General features: G+C 37.1%; 1 protein-coding gene across 2 annotated transcripts in view; it reads left to right on the forward strand.

Moving 5' to 3' along the window:
- Window positions 1-20,858, forward strand: part of abca7 (ATP-binding cassette, sub-family A (ABC1), member 7) — a 45,633-nt gene extending 24,775 nt beyond the window's left edge. The window contains exons 25-49 of one of the 2 annotated variants that reach the window (XM_077202683.1): window positions 27-129; window positions 1,824-1,847; window positions 1,940-2,088; window positions 3,153-3,277; window positions 3,361-3,453; window positions 3,545-3,737; window positions 4,366-4,460; window positions 4,547-4,579; window positions 4,669-4,774; window positions 6,036-6,110; window positions 6,195-6,364; window positions 6,852-7,029; window positions 7,126-7,241; window positions 7,501-7,645; window positions 11,590-11,713; window positions 11,802-11,931; window positions 12,035-12,158; window positions 12,240-12,302; window positions 12,397-12,503; window positions 12,661-12,802; window positions 13,381-13,515; window positions 13,591-13,694; window positions 14,818-14,910; window positions 15,751-15,994; window positions 19,697-20,858. In XM_077202683.1, the coding sequence (XP_077058798.1) occupies window positions 27-129; window positions 1,824-1,847; window positions 1,940-2,088; window positions 3,153-3,277; window positions 3,361-3,453; window positions 3,545-3,737; window positions 4,366-4,460; window positions 4,547-4,579; window positions 4,669-4,774; window positions 6,036-6,110; window positions 6,195-6,364; window positions 6,852-7,029; window positions 7,126-7,241; window positions 7,501-7,645; window positions 11,590-11,713; window positions 11,802-11,931; window positions 12,035-12,158; window positions 12,240-12,302; window positions 12,397-12,503; window positions 12,661-12,802; window positions 13,381-13,515; window positions 13,591-13,694; window positions 14,818-14,910; window positions 15,751-15,994; window positions 19,697-20,098 (3,273 nt within the window). In that variant the 3' untranslated portion in view covers window positions 20,099-20,858. The remainder of the gene's footprint in view (window positions 1-26; window positions 130-1,823; window positions 1,848-1,939; window positions 2,089-3,152; window positions 3,278-3,360; window positions 3,454-3,544; window positions 3,738-4,365; window positions 4,461-4,546; window positions 4,580-4,668; window positions 4,775-6,035; window positions 6,111-6,194; window positions 6,365-6,851; window positions 7,030-7,125; window positions 7,242-7,500; window positions 7,646-11,589; window positions 11,714-11,801; window positions 11,932-12,034; window positions 12,159-12,239; window positions 12,303-12,396; window positions 12,504-12,660; window positions 12,803-13,380; window positions 13,516-13,590; window positions 13,695-14,817; window positions 14,911-15,750; window positions 15,995-19,696) is intronic. The other variant, XM_077202684.1, reaches the window with a different exon arrangement.
- Window positions 20,859-21,109: the final 251 nt, after the last annotated feature.

Below are 21,109 nucleotides of genomic sequence, written 5' to 3' on the forward strand. Positions count from 1 at the left end.
TATTTAACTCTGCCTGTATATTTTAGATCTTTCTGCGTGTGGCAGAGGAGACAGGTGTGGATGCGGACCCTGAGGAGCCGCCAGCATCTCCAGGCCACCAGGGGGCGCCATCTGAGGATCGAGACACAGGTAAATGAGAAATACATTCCATACCTGCTGAGCCAAACAGATAAAATCTGTGGCCCGCTGCATAAACGGTTTAGACTAATCTTACAAGTTAGTCATCTAATCTTTTATTTAGGACTGGTCATAACTTTCTTATGTCAGTTACAGAAAAAATTAGATTTGAATCCAAAAAGTAAGACTGATTATCCTTTAACTAACTGCTAGTTGGTCAGACAGTTTCTTAAGACATATGCTGAATTCAGAACCACATACCAGTATGCTAGTATGCGATTCGTAATTCAGCAACAGTCTTAACATAGTGGCTATGCTTATGCAACTGGGCCCATTTTGCATACTAATGCTGTATTCCATTCAAAGTCGAATGTGGGTTGATGAATAAAGAAACGAAATTGCAACTAACATCTTTGCAGGTGTTCCGTTGCATAATTTCCATACATTACACAATGCTATGCAATGCTAGCATCTGTTGTGTAGGTGTATGTTCATAAAAAAAAGATAATTTACATTGTTTTACATATCTATCTCTGCAAATATTTGCTAAACTGAGTTTATTGACAAGCAGGACATTTTAACAGAACTGTCACTTGTCTATCTTATGTCATAGTTCATGTACATGTACAGTATTTTATGTCTTGCAAATGTATACTGTTGTTTTTCCTTGATGTAAATGTTAGATGTATTGAATGAACATTGCTGAAAATTTTACTGACTTAAATATATCATCAAAATACAGTTATCTAGCTGGAAAACATGATAAATTTGCGAAGGTTCTGTGATAGGTGATTTGTGATTAATTAAAATGGGTTAAAATCATAAACAAATCACCATATTTCATAATATGCTAAATTATATTTCCAGATCAAGTTAATTGATGGTTTTAGAGCTGTCATGGAGTTTAATTATAGTCTGTTATTATTGTATAAAATTTATATTTTCTGTTGTAATTGTTTGTATCAGTGTTGTTATTGTTAAATAAAACGCTTAACTTTATCGTTAATTGAAATAAAATATAAATATTTGATGAAAAAAATATTACATTTAAAAATGTAAACTTTTAAAAAAGAAATTAAATATTAACTTCGCTACCAACAGAAAAAAAAAGTTTAAGGTCAAGAGTTAATGTTACTGAAACTAAAACTGAACAAATGTAATAAAAGTAATTCAAAATATGAATACATGTTAAAATAGTATATAAATAATACTTTTTTGTATTTATTTAAAATTTTTGTTTTTTATTTGTTTCTTGAGATAATATGGTTAAATGATTGAATACAATTAACTAAAAATATTATTATTATTATTATGAATATTGTAAATTATTACTCTTGAGTTTGTCATGAATATAGCCTTTGATGCTGGAATGGCATTCAATAATAAATAAATAATAAATAAAACATTTATATCAATAAAAGTTCTAATTTTTTGTAATGAGAAATATCAGTATTTTTTTTTCCTGAAATAGAAGTAATAAAGGGAATATACCATTTTTTTCTGTGGGACCAGGAAAATTTTAAGTGGGCTAGTGGGGTAGAAATCTGGGCCAGCAGAAACAAAACATACTAAGATGATAGCTTGCATCTAATTGGGCATACTATAAGCATATAAGTACACATTTGAGGATTAGATTTGATTGTGTCATGTATTTTACAGATATTTTTGTTTGTTTTGTTTTGTTCTTTCCTCTGCTTCGCTGGCAGTACGGAAACAGCCAATCAGGAAAGGTACAAAATAATTTAGTGTTGGCAGCAGTAGCGCAGGTCAGAACAGCTGTAATGAGACGTCATTAACCAGGAGGTCTTTCTCTGGCACACAGAGGCCCAGGAGACAGAGCCGCTGAGCGGGGACGGCCAGGGTGGCGGTGCTCCTCTCACAGGCTTCTTCCTGACATGTCAGCAGCTTCGAGCGCTTTTCACCAAAAGACTGAAGTACACTCTTCGCAGTCGCAGAGGCATTTTTGCACAGGTACACAGTTGTGAATACAATCATTTTGAAATTATCGTCTAATAATTATTCACATTTGACTGATTTTGTCAGTTCCAAAGTCTACCAACAGCCTTGTCAATGGATAACAAAGATTTGTTTAAATAAATGTTGAATTCATTTTGTGTCTTACTGCATTATATAAGTCAACCTATTTACTTTTTCTTAAATGTTCTGGTTTAAATTTTCTTGGTGTTATAGTGCATCAGTACAGGTTATTCCAAATGGAAAGAAAATCTCTCCGCTTTGACAGCAGTAATTTCTAAGTAATTTGACAGTAAAGTTAGTAATTAATAGTACATGTTGTTCCTTGTCTTCCACTGAGGTTTTTTAAGGTATCTTTAAGGGATATATATCAGTATCAAATCAGTTTCAGATCATACCAGACTGATGTTGGATATTCTAATACCTTTGCTGCCATCCAACACACACTTAAAGATTATCTTTAAAAACATGAATAGTTAATATGTCTAAATTAATTTATGGCACTACAGTTCAAACTTTTGTGGTAAGATTTAAAAAAAGAAAAAGAAATGAATACTTTTATTTAGCAAGGAGGCAGATCAAATTGATCGAAAGTGACAAAATGTTTAGAAATATTTATATATTTTTAGAATGAAATAAAAATCTATGCTTTATATTTTATAATATGCTGTTATTTTTACACGGTTCTTTTTAACTCTTTTTTATTATTATTATGGTTTCAGCAAAAGCATTGAGCAACTGTTTTCAACATTGATAATAATCAGAAATGTTTCTTGAGGATCAAATCAGCATATTAGAATGATTATTGGAAGACTGGAGTAATGATGCTGACAATTCTGCTTTGCCATCACAGGAAAAAATTACATTTTAATAAAATAGAAAACAGTTATTTTAATTTTTAACAATTTTAGTGGTCTTACTATATTTCTTTATTTTCTTTCAAAAAAAATCTATACAATCCTAAACTCAAGTTGTGTACAGCAAGTAAATAGACCTCTCTGTTTCAATATGTTGCATTTTGTGTAATAACAGTTGATTTATGAAGCCATCATGTTTTGCAGATTGTTCTTCCTGCAGTTTTTGTCCTTATCGCTCTACTCTTCAGTCTCATTGTCCCACCCTTTGGGAAATATCCATCCCTGGAGCTCCAGCCGTGGATTTACGGGGAACAGTTCACCTTCTTCAGGTACTCACTCAGAGATGGAGAGTTTCAAGGAAAAGTCTGCTGTCACCTGCAGATCTCTTACCTATTGTCTCTTTCCCATAAAGCAATGATGCCCCACAGGACCCAGCCATGCAGAACCTCCTGGATGCCCTGCTAGATCCACCTGGGTTCGGTACTAAATGTATGGATCCGAGCAGGTACGATCCCTTTCATTAGGAATACAACAACATTAAATAGGCTATACTGTTTAATCAATGTGACGGGATGCTTTATTTTATGCTTTCTCAGTGACAGAGAGTGTTTAGAGGAAGCTGAAACAAAGTTTGTCCGGCCCCAGATTCCTTACAGCATGTGGCAGCTCTTTCACAAAAGCAACTGGACTGTAGAAAAGCCGTCCCCTGACTGTGAGTGCAGTACTGAAAATATCCGCAGAATGCTGCCGGAATGCCCACAGGGAGCAGGAGGAATCCCCCCTCCTCAGGTCAGTAAAATACACTACTGTCCCAAAGTTCGGGGTCGGTAAGATTTTTTAAAATGTTTTTGAAAGTCTCTTTTGCTCAGCAAGGATGCATTTTTTATGAACAACACAGTAAAATATTGTGTGATATATTGTGGAATTTTTGTATATGTGTGCAAATTTAATTTATTCCTCTGATGACACATCTCATTAGTTTCACATGATCCTTCAGAAATCCTTCTAAAACTCTGATTGGTGCTCAAGACACCTTTCTTATTATTATTGATGTTGGGATGCTTAAACTTTTGTGGAAACCATGATACATTTTTAAGGATTATTTGATGAATAGAAAGTTCAAAAGAACAGCTTTTATTTGAAACAGAAATGGTTGTGTAACTTCATGCACAGTATGTTGTAAGATATGTATGCTAGCATTTACCATAAACAGTTAGCATGTTCCCAGAAATAATCTGCCATTGCTAATAAAGGTATTTAATATAAATAAGCAAAAAGCAATAAGTATAATATTTTAACATCAATAAATTAGAAATTAGAACACTTGTCAAAAACACAGATTTAAATGGAATAGACTGCTTTTTTTTTCTTTTTTCTTTCATTTTTGTACTTACACCTCCACCGTTTCCTCATGTAGATCAAACAAATGACTGGTGATATCCTGCAAAATTTGACAGGTCGCAACATTTCTGACTACCTCATCAAAACATATCCCCAAATTCTGAAGAAAAGGTTTGATTTTCATTTATTGTTTTTTAAAATACTCTATGATATTGTTTTGACAGCACATATGTGTCATTTTTGTCTCTCACATACAGTTTGAAGACGAAAAAATGGGTAAATGAATTTAGGTGAGTGGATTACCATCCAAGATCCAAAGATTCACCATTTAATTTCAGTTTGATTTAATGTTGGTTTACTCTCTGCTCACCCGTCGCAGATACGGAGGTTTCTCTCTGGGAGCTAAAAGCTCTCAAGCTGTGGATGAGCCACATCACCTAGAGGAGTCTGTTTTGGCTATTAGAAGACACTACAACATTGCAGAGGTGTGCCATCTAAGTTTTTGGGTGATTAAACAATATTTTGTTGAGTGTGTTTATGTGCTGGTACCTTGGCTGGTTTAAACCCGTCATGAAGAGCTGACTCCTAAAGTTTTTTCTGAGAGGTGCTTACTTCACAGCAGTGAGAGAAATTCAGTTTTTTACTAAATGACAATATTTGCCCCATTAAATTAATTTTCAGTGACATTTTTACCTCTATAAGGGCAATTATTGCCAAATTTGTATTATTAATAAAATTAAGATTCAGTTAAAATAAGACCCTGCTGGACTGTTACCAATCAAATGAAAGCAGAGGTGCAGAGAAGCTGCATCTGAAGTGGCATTTCTGTGTTTTTAGGTGGCATAAACACATTTACACTGCAGTTACATATGGTAATAGTATGATATGTTTTTTAATTTGATATTTAAATATGAATTATCATATTTTTTTAATTATACTTAAAAATGTTTAACTAAAATTGCCAGTAGATGACCGCAAGTTTCAGTCTCAATGAGTGAGTCGAGGCATTCAACTGGTTCATTGAAACAGCCGAGTCATTCAGGAACTAAGCAAGTGACTTCTTTTTGAATTGGTCATTGAATCGTTCGCTTCATTAATTCAGAAATTAAACACCACCACTGTGAAGACAAGAAGCTCGAAGACACACAACAGTTCTGCTGTTTCTTTGTTTGGATTTTTTTTATGGCGAAGTAGAGCAAAACTAATTATTTTGCATATAAAATGTAGCTTGTGTAATATTAACTTCTTGTTTATTGAACTGTTCTATAAAATTAATATCACATGTAATATTGCTTAACTATATATGTTATACGTTATAAATTTAAAAGACAAAGGCTTTTTTGCCCCCATATCCTGAATTTTAAAGGCATTCTAACTGCATTCTAACGGGCTACATCTTGCAGTGAAAGTGTACACTCTTACGGCATGTTTTTCTTTTTTCTTTTTTGAGTGACACTACAGTATTAATTGTATATGATGTATATTGCACACACCTAGTGGTTGGTAAAAGGGGCAAAAAAAATCGTATAGACTTCCACTAAATGAACCATGTTTTGCAACCAGAATGTCATAGAGACTAGAGGGCTGGGCTCTTTTTACTTGAGACAGAAAAGAATCACCCAAAACACCCTTGCAACTACATAGTAGTAGAGCTAAAAACATTCAGAACATCTTAGCAACACTTGGCAAACCCCCTGAGTACCCTAACATCATAACTGTCAGTTTTGCACTTTTGTTCTTTTACAGAATGGCTCTTTAGATCAGCTCCTTCACAGACTACCAGATGTCCTTATAGGACTCACCAGCCAAAACAATGTGAAGGTGAGTAAGACACCTGTGAGAGACCTCTCTCAAGCTCAAGCGTCTCCTGATCTCTTCATTCAACTGTGATGTGTTCTCTCACAGGTCTGGTTTAATAATAAAGGATGGCATGCCATGGCATCATTTGTGAATATTATGAACAATGGTCTCCTTCGTGCCAACTTGCCACCTGATATGGAAAGACGCAAATATGGAATAACAGCCTACAATCACCCACTCAACCTCACCAAGGAGCAGCTGACAGAGATGGCCCTGTATGTAATCTTAGTTTGCTGAGAGGGCTGAGGGGGGATTTACTAAAGCGGCCTTTTCATTATCTCAGACAAACGACAGACAGGATCTAACTTTTGCGCTAGAGTGTATGGAACCGCCAGACCGGATGGGATGTAATCTATTCAAAACTATTAGATTAGTGAGAATTACCAATATTTTTACACTAAAACTTTTACTGCCACTAAGGGACAAAATGCAACAGTCGTATGCAAATGCACAAATTTGGATTACAAATTATTCCACCCTCTTATAGCCTTGCTTGCATTCATCAATTTAACATCCAATTAACTGAATAAACTATTCAAATGAGGTAATGATACAAAAAGCTAAAAAAATAGAAATACTGTGAATGAATTGAACCAGCGCAACTGTTTAGCGGAATCATACCTAAGTTTTCATGACACTGTCCTAGGAAAAAGTGCAACTCTGGTAATTCGGCAATGCTTTTTCTCTTTCTGATCTTTGCAGAATGACTACCTCAGTGGACGTTCTGGTGTCCATATGTGTTATTTTCGCCATGTCATTTGTTCCTGCCAGTTTTGTGCTGTTCCTTATTGAGGAACGAGTCAGTAAAGCAAAACATCTGCAGTTTGTCAGTGGAGTGAAGCCAATCCTGTACTGGACTACCAATTACGTTTGGGACATGGTCAGTTCTGCAAGTTTGATGTGGCTGTGAAAGGTCTTAAAATGGTTATTCAATGGTTATCAAATTGATGTCACATTTGTGTTGTTCTTGTTTCAGCTGAACTATACAGTACCAGCCGCTATGGTGGTCTTCATCTTCATCAGCTTCCAGCAGGAATCATATGTATCTGAGAAGAATCTGCCTGCACTGGTGCTCCTTCTTTTGCTCTATGGGTGAGAAATTATTAAATCACTGGGCATTTACTGGTTCAATTAGCACATTAGTACACTTACTAACACTGCTGACAAATATATCATATGTTTTGTTTTGGTGGTCCCCAGCATGGGATCTGGGGTGCTGGTCTCCCCACAGCCTGTTTTAGCAGTTTAATCAGTTAAACTTCCTTGGTCAACCATACTGGTCCACCACCTTGTCCAGCTCTAACCAGCATAAATCAGTAGTGTGTTGTTTGTTTGTTTGTTTCTGCTGCAGTTGGTCTATCACTCCACTCATGTACCCAGCTTCCTTCATCTTCTCCGTCCCCAGCACGGCCTACGTGGTCCTCACCTCCATCAACCTCTTCATTGGCATCAATGGCAGTGTCGCCACCTTCGTCTTGGAGCTATTTATCGATGAGGTGAGGGACATAAACCAAACAGATACTGACTGGTTAACCTGATTAACCCATGTAAAACATGTTCTTGGGTCAACATCCTTAGTTTTGGAAAAACATTCCTATCAACCGTTTTTTACTTGTATTTAATTGCATATACACTACTGTTCAAAAATGTTGGGTTGGTTGTTTTTGAAAGTAGTTTCTCATGCTCGGCATGGCTGCATTTATTTGATCAAAATGACAGTAAAAACAATAATATTGTGAAATCTTATTACAATTTAAAATAACTGATTTCTATTTTAATGTAAAGTGTAATTTATACTTGTGATGGCAAAGCTGAATTTTCAGCAGCCTTCAGTGTCACATGATCCTTCAGAAATCATTCTAATGTGCGTATTTGGTACTCAAATAACAATTCTTATTTATACAAAAAAAAGGTCCAAGGCAACTGACACACTCTGATGAAGGCTGGATGGCAGAAATCCATCAGTGTGCAGTGTTTTATTTATTGTTTATGTTTCTAGAGTGAGCCATGGTTTGAAAAAATGCTTTTATTTTAACTGGAAGAAGTCCCTTGGATCCTTTTTTCTATAAGGCAAGGCAAGTTTATTTATATAGCACATTTCATACACAATGGTAATTCGAAGAATTATTTAATGCTTTACATAGAAGAAATTAAAATAATCAAAAGAAATTAGAATAATTAAAACAGTTTAGAATACAAAATTAAATAAAATACAATACAAACAGTCGGACGAACAGTGGCACAGTGCTCATTCAGTAAATGCACAGTTAAACAGATGTGTTTTGAGTCTGGATTTGAATGTTACTACTCTAGGAGCACATCTGATCTCTTCTGGAAGCTGGTTCCAGCTGCTGCTGGCATAGTAGCTCAAGGTGTACTCGCCATGCTTAGAGTGAACTCTTGGTATTTCTAGCTGATGTGATCCTAATGATCTGAGTGATCTGATGGGTTTATATTAATATGAATTGAGGTCATAGGCCATTGAATAATTTATATACCAGTAATAATACTTTAAAATCAATCCTAAATGTAACTGGGAGCCAAGACCTGAGGACTGGTGTGATATGTTCATATGTTCTGGTTCTGCTCAGCGTTCTGTATGAGCTGCAACTGTCTTATGGTCTTTTTGGGAAGGCCAGTGAGGAGTCGATTACAATAATCCACCCTACTGGTGATGAAAGCATGCACAAGTTTCTCTAAGTCTTGACTGAAAACAAAGCATCTAATTTTTGCAAATTTTTTCAGGTGATAGTATGCTGATTTAGTTATTGCTTTGACATGACTACTGAAACTAAGGTCTGACTCCAGAGACACACCCAGATTCCTGACTTGATTTTTAGTTGTTTGACCCCTAGACTGAAGGTATGCATTCACCTTGAGAACTTCATCTTTGTTTCCAAACGCAATAACTTCAGTTTTGTCTTTGTTTAACTGAAGAAAGTTTCGGCACATCCAATTGTTGACTTGTTGACATGGAGTTAATGGGGCTGTAATCGTTAGGCGATAGGGCAGAGCTGTGTGTCGTCTGCATAGCTGTGGTAAGCAATTTGGTTCGTTCTCATTATTTGGCTCAGTGGGAGCATGTACAGGTAGAATAGGAGTGGTGCAAGAATTGAGCCTTGAGGGACTCCGCATGTCATGGATGTCCACTCAGACTTATGGTCTCCTATACTCGCATAACCTCTGCCTCCTAAGTATGAGCTGAACCATTTTAGAACTACCCCAGTTTTCTAGCCTGTCAAGAAGCATGTTATGATCGACAGTGTCAAATGCAGCACTGAGGTCGAGTAGTACCAGCACTGATAAAATGCTTGTATCAGTATTTATCTTTATGAGCGCTGTCTCTGTGCTGTGATGCGGTCGGAAACCAGAATGAAAATTGTCAAAGTATCCATTCGAGCTTAAGATTTTGTTCAGCTGATTGAAGACAACTTTTTCAATGATCTTGCCTATGAAAGGAAGATTTGAGATCGGTCTATAGTTGCTTAATATGGTCTTATCCAGATAGCTCTTTTTCAGGAGGGGCTTGACAACAGCAGTTTTCAGGGAGTTTGGAGTTTCTCCAAGGTGCTTTTTGTCTGCCACTCTTCTTCCCGACTTTCACAGGAGCAATATCATCAATTACACTTAACTTTTTAGTTAAAAGAATCAAGGAGAGTCAGCAGATATGCTTGGTGTTAAAGATATAGCCTTCATAAATAGTACACTAGTGTTCTCATTTAAGCATCACTTCTTGACAGACACAGATCTAGCTTCAATGGCAGGAGAGATCAATATATCAAAGAAAATACAGAAATGATCCGACAGTGCTACATCCTTAATAACAATCGATGAAATGTTTAGACCCTTACTGATAAGTAAATCTAGAGTGTGTCCACAATTGTGTGTCCATCTACATGCTGAGTTAGATCAAAAGTTTTTTAAACAGTTTTGATTTCTGCATTATCTATGTGAATGTTAAAATCTCCAGCAATGGCAAAACAGTCAAACTCTGAGGAAATTGTTGATAGCAGTTCTGTAAAGTCCTCAGCGAAGGCTGGGGAGTATTTCGGAGGCCTGTAAATAATGATAAGTAAAATGCGTGGAGCACCTGTTAACAAAATACCCAGATATTCGAAAGACGGGTAATTCCCAAATGATATTTGCTTACATTGATAGACATCTTTAAAAAGAGCAGCTAAACCTCCGCCTCTTCTAACAGCTCTGCAGACACTCAAAAAAGTAAAGTTAGGAGAGGCTGTTTCTTTGAGGACTGTTGCACTGCAGCTGTCTTCTAGCCAAGTTTTATTTAGAAACATAAAATCCAGGTTGTTTGTGGTTAAGTCGTTGACTAGAAGTGATTTATTTTTAAGTGAGCGGATGTTTAAAAGTGCTAACTTAAGAGTTAGTGCTGGCTGGGCGATTTGACCAAAAATTTATATCACGTTTTTAAAAAAAAGAAAATTATTATGCCGGTTTTCCGGTTTATGACGTTTTTTTTAACGTAACACCATTTAAAAATATATTTTTAAATATATTAAAAATTAATATCATAACAAAAATATACACCGGTTTTCAGTATGAACCGGTATACCGCCCAGCACTATTAAGAGTCTGACTTTTTGTCCCCACAGCAATCTTAGTTTGGCGTGTAATAAGCACCAGATTAGATGGGTTTGCTGTACGGCTTTTGTAGGCCTTAGACTTTCTATGTTGATCATGTTAATAGAACAGCAATAGAGAAAGATACAGGCCCACTGGGTTCCCGCTTGTTCTGTAAACATTTGAGAAAGTTACTGTTATCATAGCGGGGACCCGACACATATCACTGAGAGCTGGTATCAGTTGTTTTTGGTTCACCTCGAGCAGATGGAGGAGGGTGTGGCCCCGGGCGTTGTGGCAGAGGCCGAAGAGCTCTACAAATATAAGTTTAAAACCCAACCAAAGAGCATCTTCTGGGATTGCTTAACAAAGGTCCTGCCAGCAACCAGCACTCCAAGATGATTTCCTTGAAACATTTCTTATTATTAATGTTGTAAACAGTTTTGATATTTAATATTTTTGTGGAAACCATGACATATTTTATTCCAGGTTGTTTGATTAATAGATCAAAAGAACAGCGTTTATTTAAAATAAAAATTCTTTTGTAACATTATAAAAGTCTTTACTGTCACTTTTGATCAACTTAATGACTGCATCCTTGCTGAAAAAAATTATTAATATCTTTCAAAAAAAGTATTATGGTAATACGTATAATATATATACGTCTTCTACTAATGCTACTTGTTATTTATTTCTTCTTCTCTTTATTGTTACTATAGTAATAATAGTAATAAAATATGTATAATATAAAATATGAAATCAAACCAAACATTCATTAAAAATCATGAAAAAAAAATTAAATGAAAGCAAAAAATAAAAATTCAATCTCTTCTTTATTTTATTTGCATGTTGTACTCAGCATTTAAATGAGGTCAACAGGATCCTGAAGAAGGTCTTCCTGATCTTCCCTCACTTCTGTCTGGGTCGAGGTCTCATTGACATGGCCAAGAACCAGGCCATGGCAGATGCATTTCAGCGGCTGGGTATTTTTACAAAGAGCTCTCTCACTGATAAACAAATATTTCTGCAATAGGCATGAACAAGATGAATTCATTTTGTTGATGTCAACAGGAACCAAACAGAATCTGGACCCTTTATCCTGGGATTTTGTCGGGAAGAATCTGTTTGCCATGGCGATGGAAGGAATTGTGTTCTTCATCTTCACTGTTCTCCTGCAGTATAAATTCTTTGTTAATTTTAGGTACATTTGTATGTTTAAATATCATGATATTGAATAAATTAACACACATATATATATATATAGCTGTGTAGTTGTTCCCGATAAATAAATAGTTTCCCTTCAGCCGATGGTCGGGGTTTGTGCTGCCCCCCCTGGGCACAGAGGATGAGGATGTGGCGAGAGAGAGAGACCGTGTGAAGAACGGTAGAGCTCTAGGAGACATTCTCACCCTCACAGACCTTAGTAAGGTACAGAACCACACAAACAGCTGTATTAGATGCTGTTTGGTCTATTCAAGGGTAAAATACGGACTCTTTGTGTCTCTGCAGGTTTATAAGGCAGGCAGGAAACCAGCAGTGAATCGGCTTTGCTTGGGCATTCCTCGGGGAGAGGTAAGTAGAATGTCCTGGAAACATTTATACTAGCACCTTGTTTTTCTGTTGTTATTGTTTAAACTGCTGCAAGTGTCTTCTTTTCCCATTCCAGTGTTTTGGGCTTCTTGGTGTTAATGGGGCTGGGAAAACCTCAACCTTCCGCATGCTAACAGGAGACACCCACATTACTTACGGAGAAGCATTTCTTAGCAACCACAGGTGAGACCATTGACGTGATGAACATTATGAAGCAATATTTTTTTTACAATAATTACATGGTCATTATTCCCACTGTATAACTGTTATTAAAGTTTCGCACTTTACTCTGGCAACTACCCACACAACCCCCTAACATACATGCATTTGTTTTATTTAGTGTTCTTACAGATATGGAGAAAGTTCATCAGCTGATGGGCTACTGTCCTCAGTTTGATGCCATCAGTGACCTGCTGACAGGACGTGAGCACCTGGAGTTCTACGCTCGCCTCAGAGGAGTGCCAGAAGCTCATGTTGCAAAGGTGCAGCATGCCCCAAAATCATTATTATTATAAAAGTGCAATCTGAGAACATAATACTAGTTATCAGGGCTAATAGAGCTAAGGGTCTCAGGGATTCCAAGCTTGTTTCAAATGGACCCTATAGTCATAATATATTTGTATATAGTAGGGGTTTGAGACCCCTTTTCTAAAGGCTGTGACACGCCAAGCTGATGGTTGGTCATTGGCCAATGTCGGTCCGTCATTAAGCATCTGTCGGCCTAGTTTTTGTTGTGTGTTCTACACCTCTGGCACTAGTCAAAACGTCTGCGTCTTGTTGAATCGCTGTGGAGCCTGTCAGTTAGAGAGGTCACTCCGATTGGCTGTTCAGCTTAGTGAACAAGTGCTGCTCAAAAACAAAAGCAAGCAAATGACCAAGTCAAGAGGGTGCAAACAGAAGGAGCTTCTCATTTTCATCTTCATCTCATTTGTGATGATTTTCATCTAATCCATCTGTGGTGAATGAGATTTGTATAGTCTAGTCCTCTGATGCCGTTTGATGTGATTGGTCCATAAGCACTGTAGCTAGCTTACAGTCCTTTTTCATGCCTGTTCTGTAGGTGGCGCAGTGGGGAGTGCAAAAGCTTGGTCTGAGTCAGTATGCTGAGCGAGAGGCTGGGAAATACAGTGGAGGAAATAAGCGCAAACTCTCCACCGCCATTTCCCTTATTGGAGCTGCACCTGTCATCTTCTTGGTATGATTTTTACCATCACACTGTTGTATGATGTAGCTGTAAATGGCATTTTTCACCCTCATCTGTGATTGTCAGGATGAGCCTACGACTGGGATGGACCCGAAGGCCAAGCGCTTCCTCTGGAACTGCATTCTCAGTGTGATCAAAGAGGGAAGATCTGTTGTTCTCACCTCTCACAGGTAGAAGACACTATTAAAGTTTCATATAGGTAGCCTCAATTAATGGAGATGAAAATCAAATTTCTAAACACTTCATAGATATTATTGTGAATGATTCATCTATGTATACATTTCATTTGTAACTCTTTTTTTTTTGAGTGAATCTGGTGAAATGAAAGTTCTCTCTGGTGTTGTATGCAGAAATTTTTCAATCATTTAGTCAACTTAAAGTCCACCCCTGCAAACTCATGTTTATCTGCCTAAATTTTTGAGTGCAATGGCTACATCTCTAAATCTAGTCAATAACCTATAAACAAAACCAAGCCATGAGAAACTGTAAAGAACATTGCCATATTTATGTACACAAATGCAGAAGTTCCCACCAGAAGATCATCTGATTGATATGTAATACATCCAACAACAGTTTTTGTTTTTATGTGAAACTTAGTCCAAATATAAAGTTTAAAGATGCCTTTATGCAGCGCCGCCGCTCCCACCACACGCATCACGCGCTGTGCGTAGGGCACCAAAAATAGCCTAATGAAAAATCAATCATCATATCATAGTCATAATAATTATAATGGCGATATTATTTCAGTATAGAAATATTATTAGGCACTTTTTAGGAATGTATGTTTTAGGAAGGTGAAAAAGTACGTCTTAAGATGAGATTTAAAAGTACAGATAGATAGGGCATGCCTAATAAAGGGAGGAAAGCTGTTCCACAGTTTCGGTCCAGCAGCGGCAAAAGCACGATCACAACGTTTTTTAAGTTTTACTTTAGGAACTGTGAGACGGCCAAGGTCACAGGATCTCAGGTTTCTAGATGGAATGTACAGAATCAAGAGATCCGTTAAGTATTGAGGTGCCAAATTATTCAGGGCTTTGTAGACAAATAATCAAATTTAAACTCAATCCTATACGTGACAGGAAGCCAGTGCAGGGACATTAAAATAGCTGTTATGTGGTCGTACTTTCGCTTCCCTTCAAGCAGTCTAGCGGCTGCGTTTTGAACCAATTGTAGACGAGAGATGGAAGACTTTAAGTCTGCCATCTTAGAGAAATCAACTCTCTGAAAGATATTCTGATATCAGATTAACTTCACATTTATGTTTCCACCCTGATGGTTCTGCTGTCTTTTCAGCATGGAAGAGTGTGAGGCTCTGTGCACCCGAATGGCCATCATGGTGAACGGCAGGTTCCAGTGTCTGGGCTCAGTTCAGCACTTGAAGAACAGGTAACAGTTCTGAATGAAACATTAGCTTAATACGTGCAGCTCATTATGTACTGCATGCCGTTTTAAAAATGTGCCTAATTTTTGTCATACGACCTCCATGTATTGCATGTTTCATTTTTTTTATTTCATTTTTTTGCTTGTGGCGTCATTTCGGAATTAAACTATTATTTGTATAGAGATCAAATAGTGATTCAAGAGGTTGTGGATGATTTAATAATGTAAATAAGAAAACAGTATTGTGGCTGATTTCACTTTCAGTTAATTTAGTCTTAATGGAAAATAAAGGTCAAGAAAATACAGTGTATACTACAAAACTAATATGAGTAGTAAGCAATTCCGCACATGTCAAGTCACGTTTATTTATATAGCGCTTCACAGTAATAAACAAGGAAATAAAACAATCTGTGATGCAAACTTCAAATATAAGACAAATTCAAATTCTGCTGTAAGGCAGCTCAAAGAAGACAATGGTGTTATTATTCAGCTCAAGTCAGTTCAGTGTTTATTCAGTTCAATTAACTGTAAATGTTCAGCAATGATGAAACGAGTTCAAATTAGCTATAAGCAGTTCTACACAAGGCAATAGTGTCGTTATATAGCTTGAGTCAGTTCAATGATTCAGTGAAGTCGATGTTGCGAAATTCGTCAATAATGAAACAAATTCCATGCAGCTCTACGGAAAGCGATTGTGTTATCATTCAGCTCAATTCAGTTCAAGTTTTGTTCTCATCGGATAATGATAGTCCAGTCAAATCAATAATATTACTGAATAGTAAGTGTCTTTTAACAATGTGACAGTTAACATGTTTTCATTTCTGCCCTCTTTGTCTTTCCTACTAGGTTTGGAGACGGCTACACAATAATCCTTCGTTTGTCCACCCCGTCTACAGAACCATGCCCAGTGGACACCTATATCAAGAACTCCTTCCCTGGGATCCAGTTGAAGGAGAGACATCAGAATGTTCTCCATTACCAGCTGCCATCACAAACCTGTTCGCTCGCTCGCGTCTTTGAGGTTCTGTCAAATAATAATGAGGAGCTGGGGATAGCTGACTACTCAGTGTCACAGACTACACTGGATCAGGTAAGAGTACAGTACTGAGACTCCACTCCAAAACCTGGTGAGCTGCCTTGCTGTCTATTGCCTTCATAGGCTGCTACCTTCTAAGACAGCATACTAAATGTCATGGAACCTCATACATGACCGATTTTTACACTAAACATAGGCAACTCATCAGACAAATAGCTCTCCTCAATAGACTTGACTATTGAGACTTGATTTCAATAGAAATGTGCATTAGCGTGTTGCTAAACTAACAATACTTTAATGAAATCAGCACATAGGGCTGCAAAATAATGGTTAAACTGATGATCATGATTATTTTGCTCAAAAATTATAATTGTTATTATGATAACTTCATCACATGGGAAGTCAATAAAAAACATTTATATTGATTTACAATTGTATTGATAAGACTAAAGTAAATTATACTTACTATTAATACGACTTCTGGTAATGCATGTTTTTTTTTATAAGCAATTCAGTTGTAAATGAGACAAACCACAGATTCAGGCCGCTCCACAAATGCTAATTTGTACAGACAGACTGCAAAGAATGATACTTATCGTTGTTTTGTTCTTTTAACCATTTTCAGCTTTGAACTGGCTAAACACTAACAAACAGATGGCAGCTATGTTATTTGTATATAATTACAGCTATGTAATTTTCAACTGCTTTACTTAATGAAAACTGGTAAAACCTTATGAAGCTTCTCTCAAAAGCTAAAACGTGAAACAGTGAAATTCCTAATATTAATATTCCAATAATGTTACATTTTTACTTTGTATTGTAGCACAGAGGTTGATCATGTTTGGATTTCTTACAGTTAATCACAGAGAAGTTTCACATGCAGATTTAGTTGCAGCAAATCACACACACAGCCTCATGAAGGAACACAGACTGTCTGTATGACACTTTCATTCAAGAAGAAGGGGCAGTTCTCCTCTGGCCAACAAACAAACAGTGTATGATTATGATTCAGGCAGCATTACAGGTCAGAAGTCAGTTTGGATCGGAACATTATATTATGCAGTTCATCTGATTGAAGATCGAAGTCATCACGCGCGTATGGCAACAAGTTTTTTTTGAGGATCAGGACTGATGGCTGTCGTGACTATGAGGCCTTCACCGGGGAGAGTCTAGTTGACACAAGCTCTGCTGGCACTTCAGGAATGTGTTGTGGTCGTGTCCAGGCGCAAGTCCGCCACCTGATCTGGATACGGCCCAGGTCCGCCTGATTACAGTAAACCTCGGAATAAACAGAAAGACTAAAATTCTTTTTATGATGTAGTGAGTACATCAGGTGTTATAGGAAGTGTTCCCGGTTCCGGCTGACCTAATCTATGCAGCCTAATAATCATTTAACTGATTTGAATAATAGGAATGTATAGTGTTCTATGTGTATGCCAATCTTGAAGAGATGTGTTTTTAATCTAGATTTAGACTGACAGAGTGTGTCTGCTTCCCAGACAATGTTAAGAAGACTTTTCCAGAGTTAAGGTGCTAAATAGGAAAAGCAGTCGATTTTGATATTCTAGGTATTATCAACTGGCCGGAATTTTGAGGTTGCAATAGACATGAAGGACTATAATGCGTTAAGAGCTCGCTCAAGTACTGGGGAGCTAAACCATTTAGTGCTTTGTAAGTAATCAGCAATATTTTAAAATTTATACGATGTTTAATAGGGAGCCAATGCAGTGTTGACAGAACTGGGCTAATATGGTCATTCTTCCTGGTTCTGGTAAGAACTCTAGCGGCTGCGTTTTGGACCAGCTGTAGTTTGTTTATTAAGCGTGCAGGGCAACCACCCATAATAGCATTACAATAATCTAGCCTTGATTTCATCACGCATTAACTAATTGTTCTGCATTTGTCATTGAGAGCATATGACGTAATTTAGGTATATTTTTTTAAGATGGAAAAATTTGGTTTTACAGATACTAGACACGTGACTTTCATATGAAAGATTGGTATCAAAGAGCCCACCCATGTACCTAACCGACAACGAAGAATTGACAGAGCAGCCATCAAGTGTTAGACAGTATTCTAGGTTATTGCTTGAGGACGTTTTTTGTCCAATAATTAGAATGAATAATTTCAGAATGCAGCACTAAGATCGAGTAACACTAATAGAGAGATACAACCACTATCAGATGATAAGAGCAAATCATGTGTGACTCTAAGGAGAGCTGTCTCAGTACTATGGTAACGTCTAAATCCTGACAGAAAATCCTTGCAGATACCATTCCTTTCTAGAAAGGAACATAGTTGTGAGGATACTGCCTTTTCTGGTATCTTTGACAGAAAAGGTAGATTTGAGATTGGCCTGTAATTGACTAATTCTGTAGGATCAAGTTGCGGTGAGTGATTTTGTGCCTCTCTGGGATGGGAACACTAGCTGTCACTCATTTGTAAATCGTAGGCTTCTGGTTGGGTTGTAGACTCGTAAGAGCAAGTAGAAGTAGGTGGAGGGTGAGTCTATGGTAGATTTTTAAGCAAGCGTCAATGCCTTTAACTTGATGCGAGCAGCGAGTGGGAGCCAGTGCAGAGAGATGAAGAGAGGTGTGACGGGCTCGTTGAAAACAAGACGTGCTGCAGCGTTCTGAATCATTTGTAGAGATTTGATTGCATATGGTGGAAGTCCAGCCAGAAGGGTCACTAGAAATGACCAGGGCCTGGATGAGAATCTGTGTTGCATGCTCAGTTAGAAAAGGCCTGATCTTCTTGATGTTGTGTAGTGCAAACCTGCATGACCAAGCTATCTTTGAAGGTCAGCTGGCCATCCAAGGTTATTCCAAGATTTCTGACTGACCTTGCTGGATGGTGAAATCATGCTGTAGAGTCGGATTGGCAGGGAAGTATTTGCCAAGTTGAGCTGCAGGTGATGTTCTTTCATCCATGCTCAGATGTCTGTCAGACAGCTTGAGATTCGTGCAGCTACTGTGGGATTATCTGGTTGAAATGAAAGGTAGAGCTGTATGTCATCAGGATAGCAATTGTAGGAGAAACCATGTGCTTGTATGATGGGTCCCAGTGATGTAGTGTATATGTAGTAGGGGTCCAAGAACTGAACCCTGAGGAACCCCGGTGAGATAACAGAAATAAAAATATGCTTTCAGGACAAATAATCAGCGGGGCAAATATCGCAACAATTATTTTTAATTAATCGAGAGAAGCAGAAATCGTGAAGCCCTAATAACACATGTAACGTAGTCCATTTTAAATTTATTATCTATTTTTTATTGATTCTTTAAAATATTGGATGAAACATTAATATTTATTTGCAGTTTGTTTGATGCAGAGTTTGATGCAGTGAATTATGGCATTGCCTTCTCCACAGAGGATATATGCAGGTGCGATCACATTTACTGTTGTTTGGCGAATGTTCGATGACGAAATCCAGTAAATTCAATAGGAATCTACGCACTCTGGAATTTCGCCTGAGGATGAATGAATATCAAGTTAAATGAAGTTGGTCACATAGATATGCCGCATTGACCAAAAGATAGCTTGCTTGGTTTTGAAAGGGACTTCCATGTGTGCGCTGTGCTTCATATACACTATTGTCAGTGGACCCTTTTTGCCTGTGAAATTTTGCTAATCTGACCACACTTTTGGAATCTGACCAGTAGAAGATAAATTAGAACAGCCTTGTGTCAGGAGGCATTTCACTTGGTTTTGGAACAGGGATTGTTTCTCACAACTAAGACTGTTTTCCTCCTGCAGGTGTTTGTTAACTTTGCTAAAGACCAGACAGATGATGATCAGCTCAGGGAAGTCACAGTAAACGGTGGATCCGTGGCGATTCAAACCAACAGACTTCAGCGGCCCACAGACCTCAAACTAGAGAAATGCGGCAGGTCTTCCACACCACACTCTCCTTCAACACCCTCTACAGATCAAGGTGCTTGCTCAAAACAAACCCGTGTACCTCCATCTACTGGTTTAAAGACCAAAAAGAATAAATCAACCAGTCCATCAGTCTCAGGACAGCAACAGCAGATCCGGATGGAACCTGTTGGCGAGGCAGCTAATGGATCAAAAACTCCTGAAGACCAGATTCCTGCGAGAAAAGACCCATCCACGTTATTTATTGTCAGTACCAAAACACAGGAAAGCAAAGTGTGAAAAAAACAAAGACATTCAGAACAAACAGTCATGATGCGGATCTCTGGTGATCTTTGGTGCCTTCTTCACATATAATTTTCAAACATTTTTATTTAGTTACTTTAAAACCAATCAATTATTCAATCTATTTGACTGTCCTGGTAACTCTGCAATTCCTCATTGATTGAATGTCTAGTCCTTATTCTTAAACTTGAAAATGACGCATGGCATCATTGGCAGGAATTCTTTCCCAGACCTCTTTAACGCATAAATTATGCATATTATTGTCATGATGTGAGTTGCATCTCTGTATAGTATATTTGCTTTGTGCAACCCAGTATGAATAGGATTTTTGCTGAATATGTTACATCATAACAGACCTCTTTTTTTCTACATGTATGTAAAGGTTAAATGTTCAATGTATGGTATCAAACTCATACAGCCTTCATGTGCTCAATATATTTATTTATTTGCAGATTTTTTTTGTACTGTTTTAGATTTATTTATCTTTATTCTGTGATGCACTTTAGCCTAGAACAATTCTAATATTTTAGTCTGGATTATCACTGTATCTCTTCACTGCAAAGATTGTCATAATGATTGATATGTAGCTTTTTTATGTAGTATTTATTGTATGTACATACCAGAGATATTATGTATGAAATTGTTATGTTTGCAATCTTATGTGTATGACGCTGGATAAAAAGCTAAAATGTTTATATGCAAATATATAAATCTGGTTACTGAAGTTTGGTGTTCCCTAACTTTCCACTGTTTTATATTTAAAAAAAAAGCTGTATAGGGTGAAAAAATTGATTTGTGTCCTTTTTATATTCACTTAACACAGTAACTCTTTTCAAGGTTGCATATATATATATATATATATATATAAAATGTATCTTTTTGTCATAAGCCATAAACCAATCTGGTAGTAGAAGATTGAAGAATGGTTTCTGTTACACTGAGTGACCTTGTCTTGTTTCTTAAAAGCTACACGTCAGGGGAAATTATGTTTGTGAATCATCATGGTCT

Source organism: Siphateles boraxobius, unplaced genomic scaffold (genome assembly GCF_051911475.1).
Source record: "Siphateles boraxobius isolate OS27281-9 unplaced genomic scaffold, OSU_SipBor_1 5, whole genome shotgun sequence".
Taxonomy (NCBI): domain Eukaryota; kingdom Metazoa; phylum Chordata; class Actinopteri; order Cypriniformes; family Leuciscidae; genus Siphateles; species Siphateles boraxobius.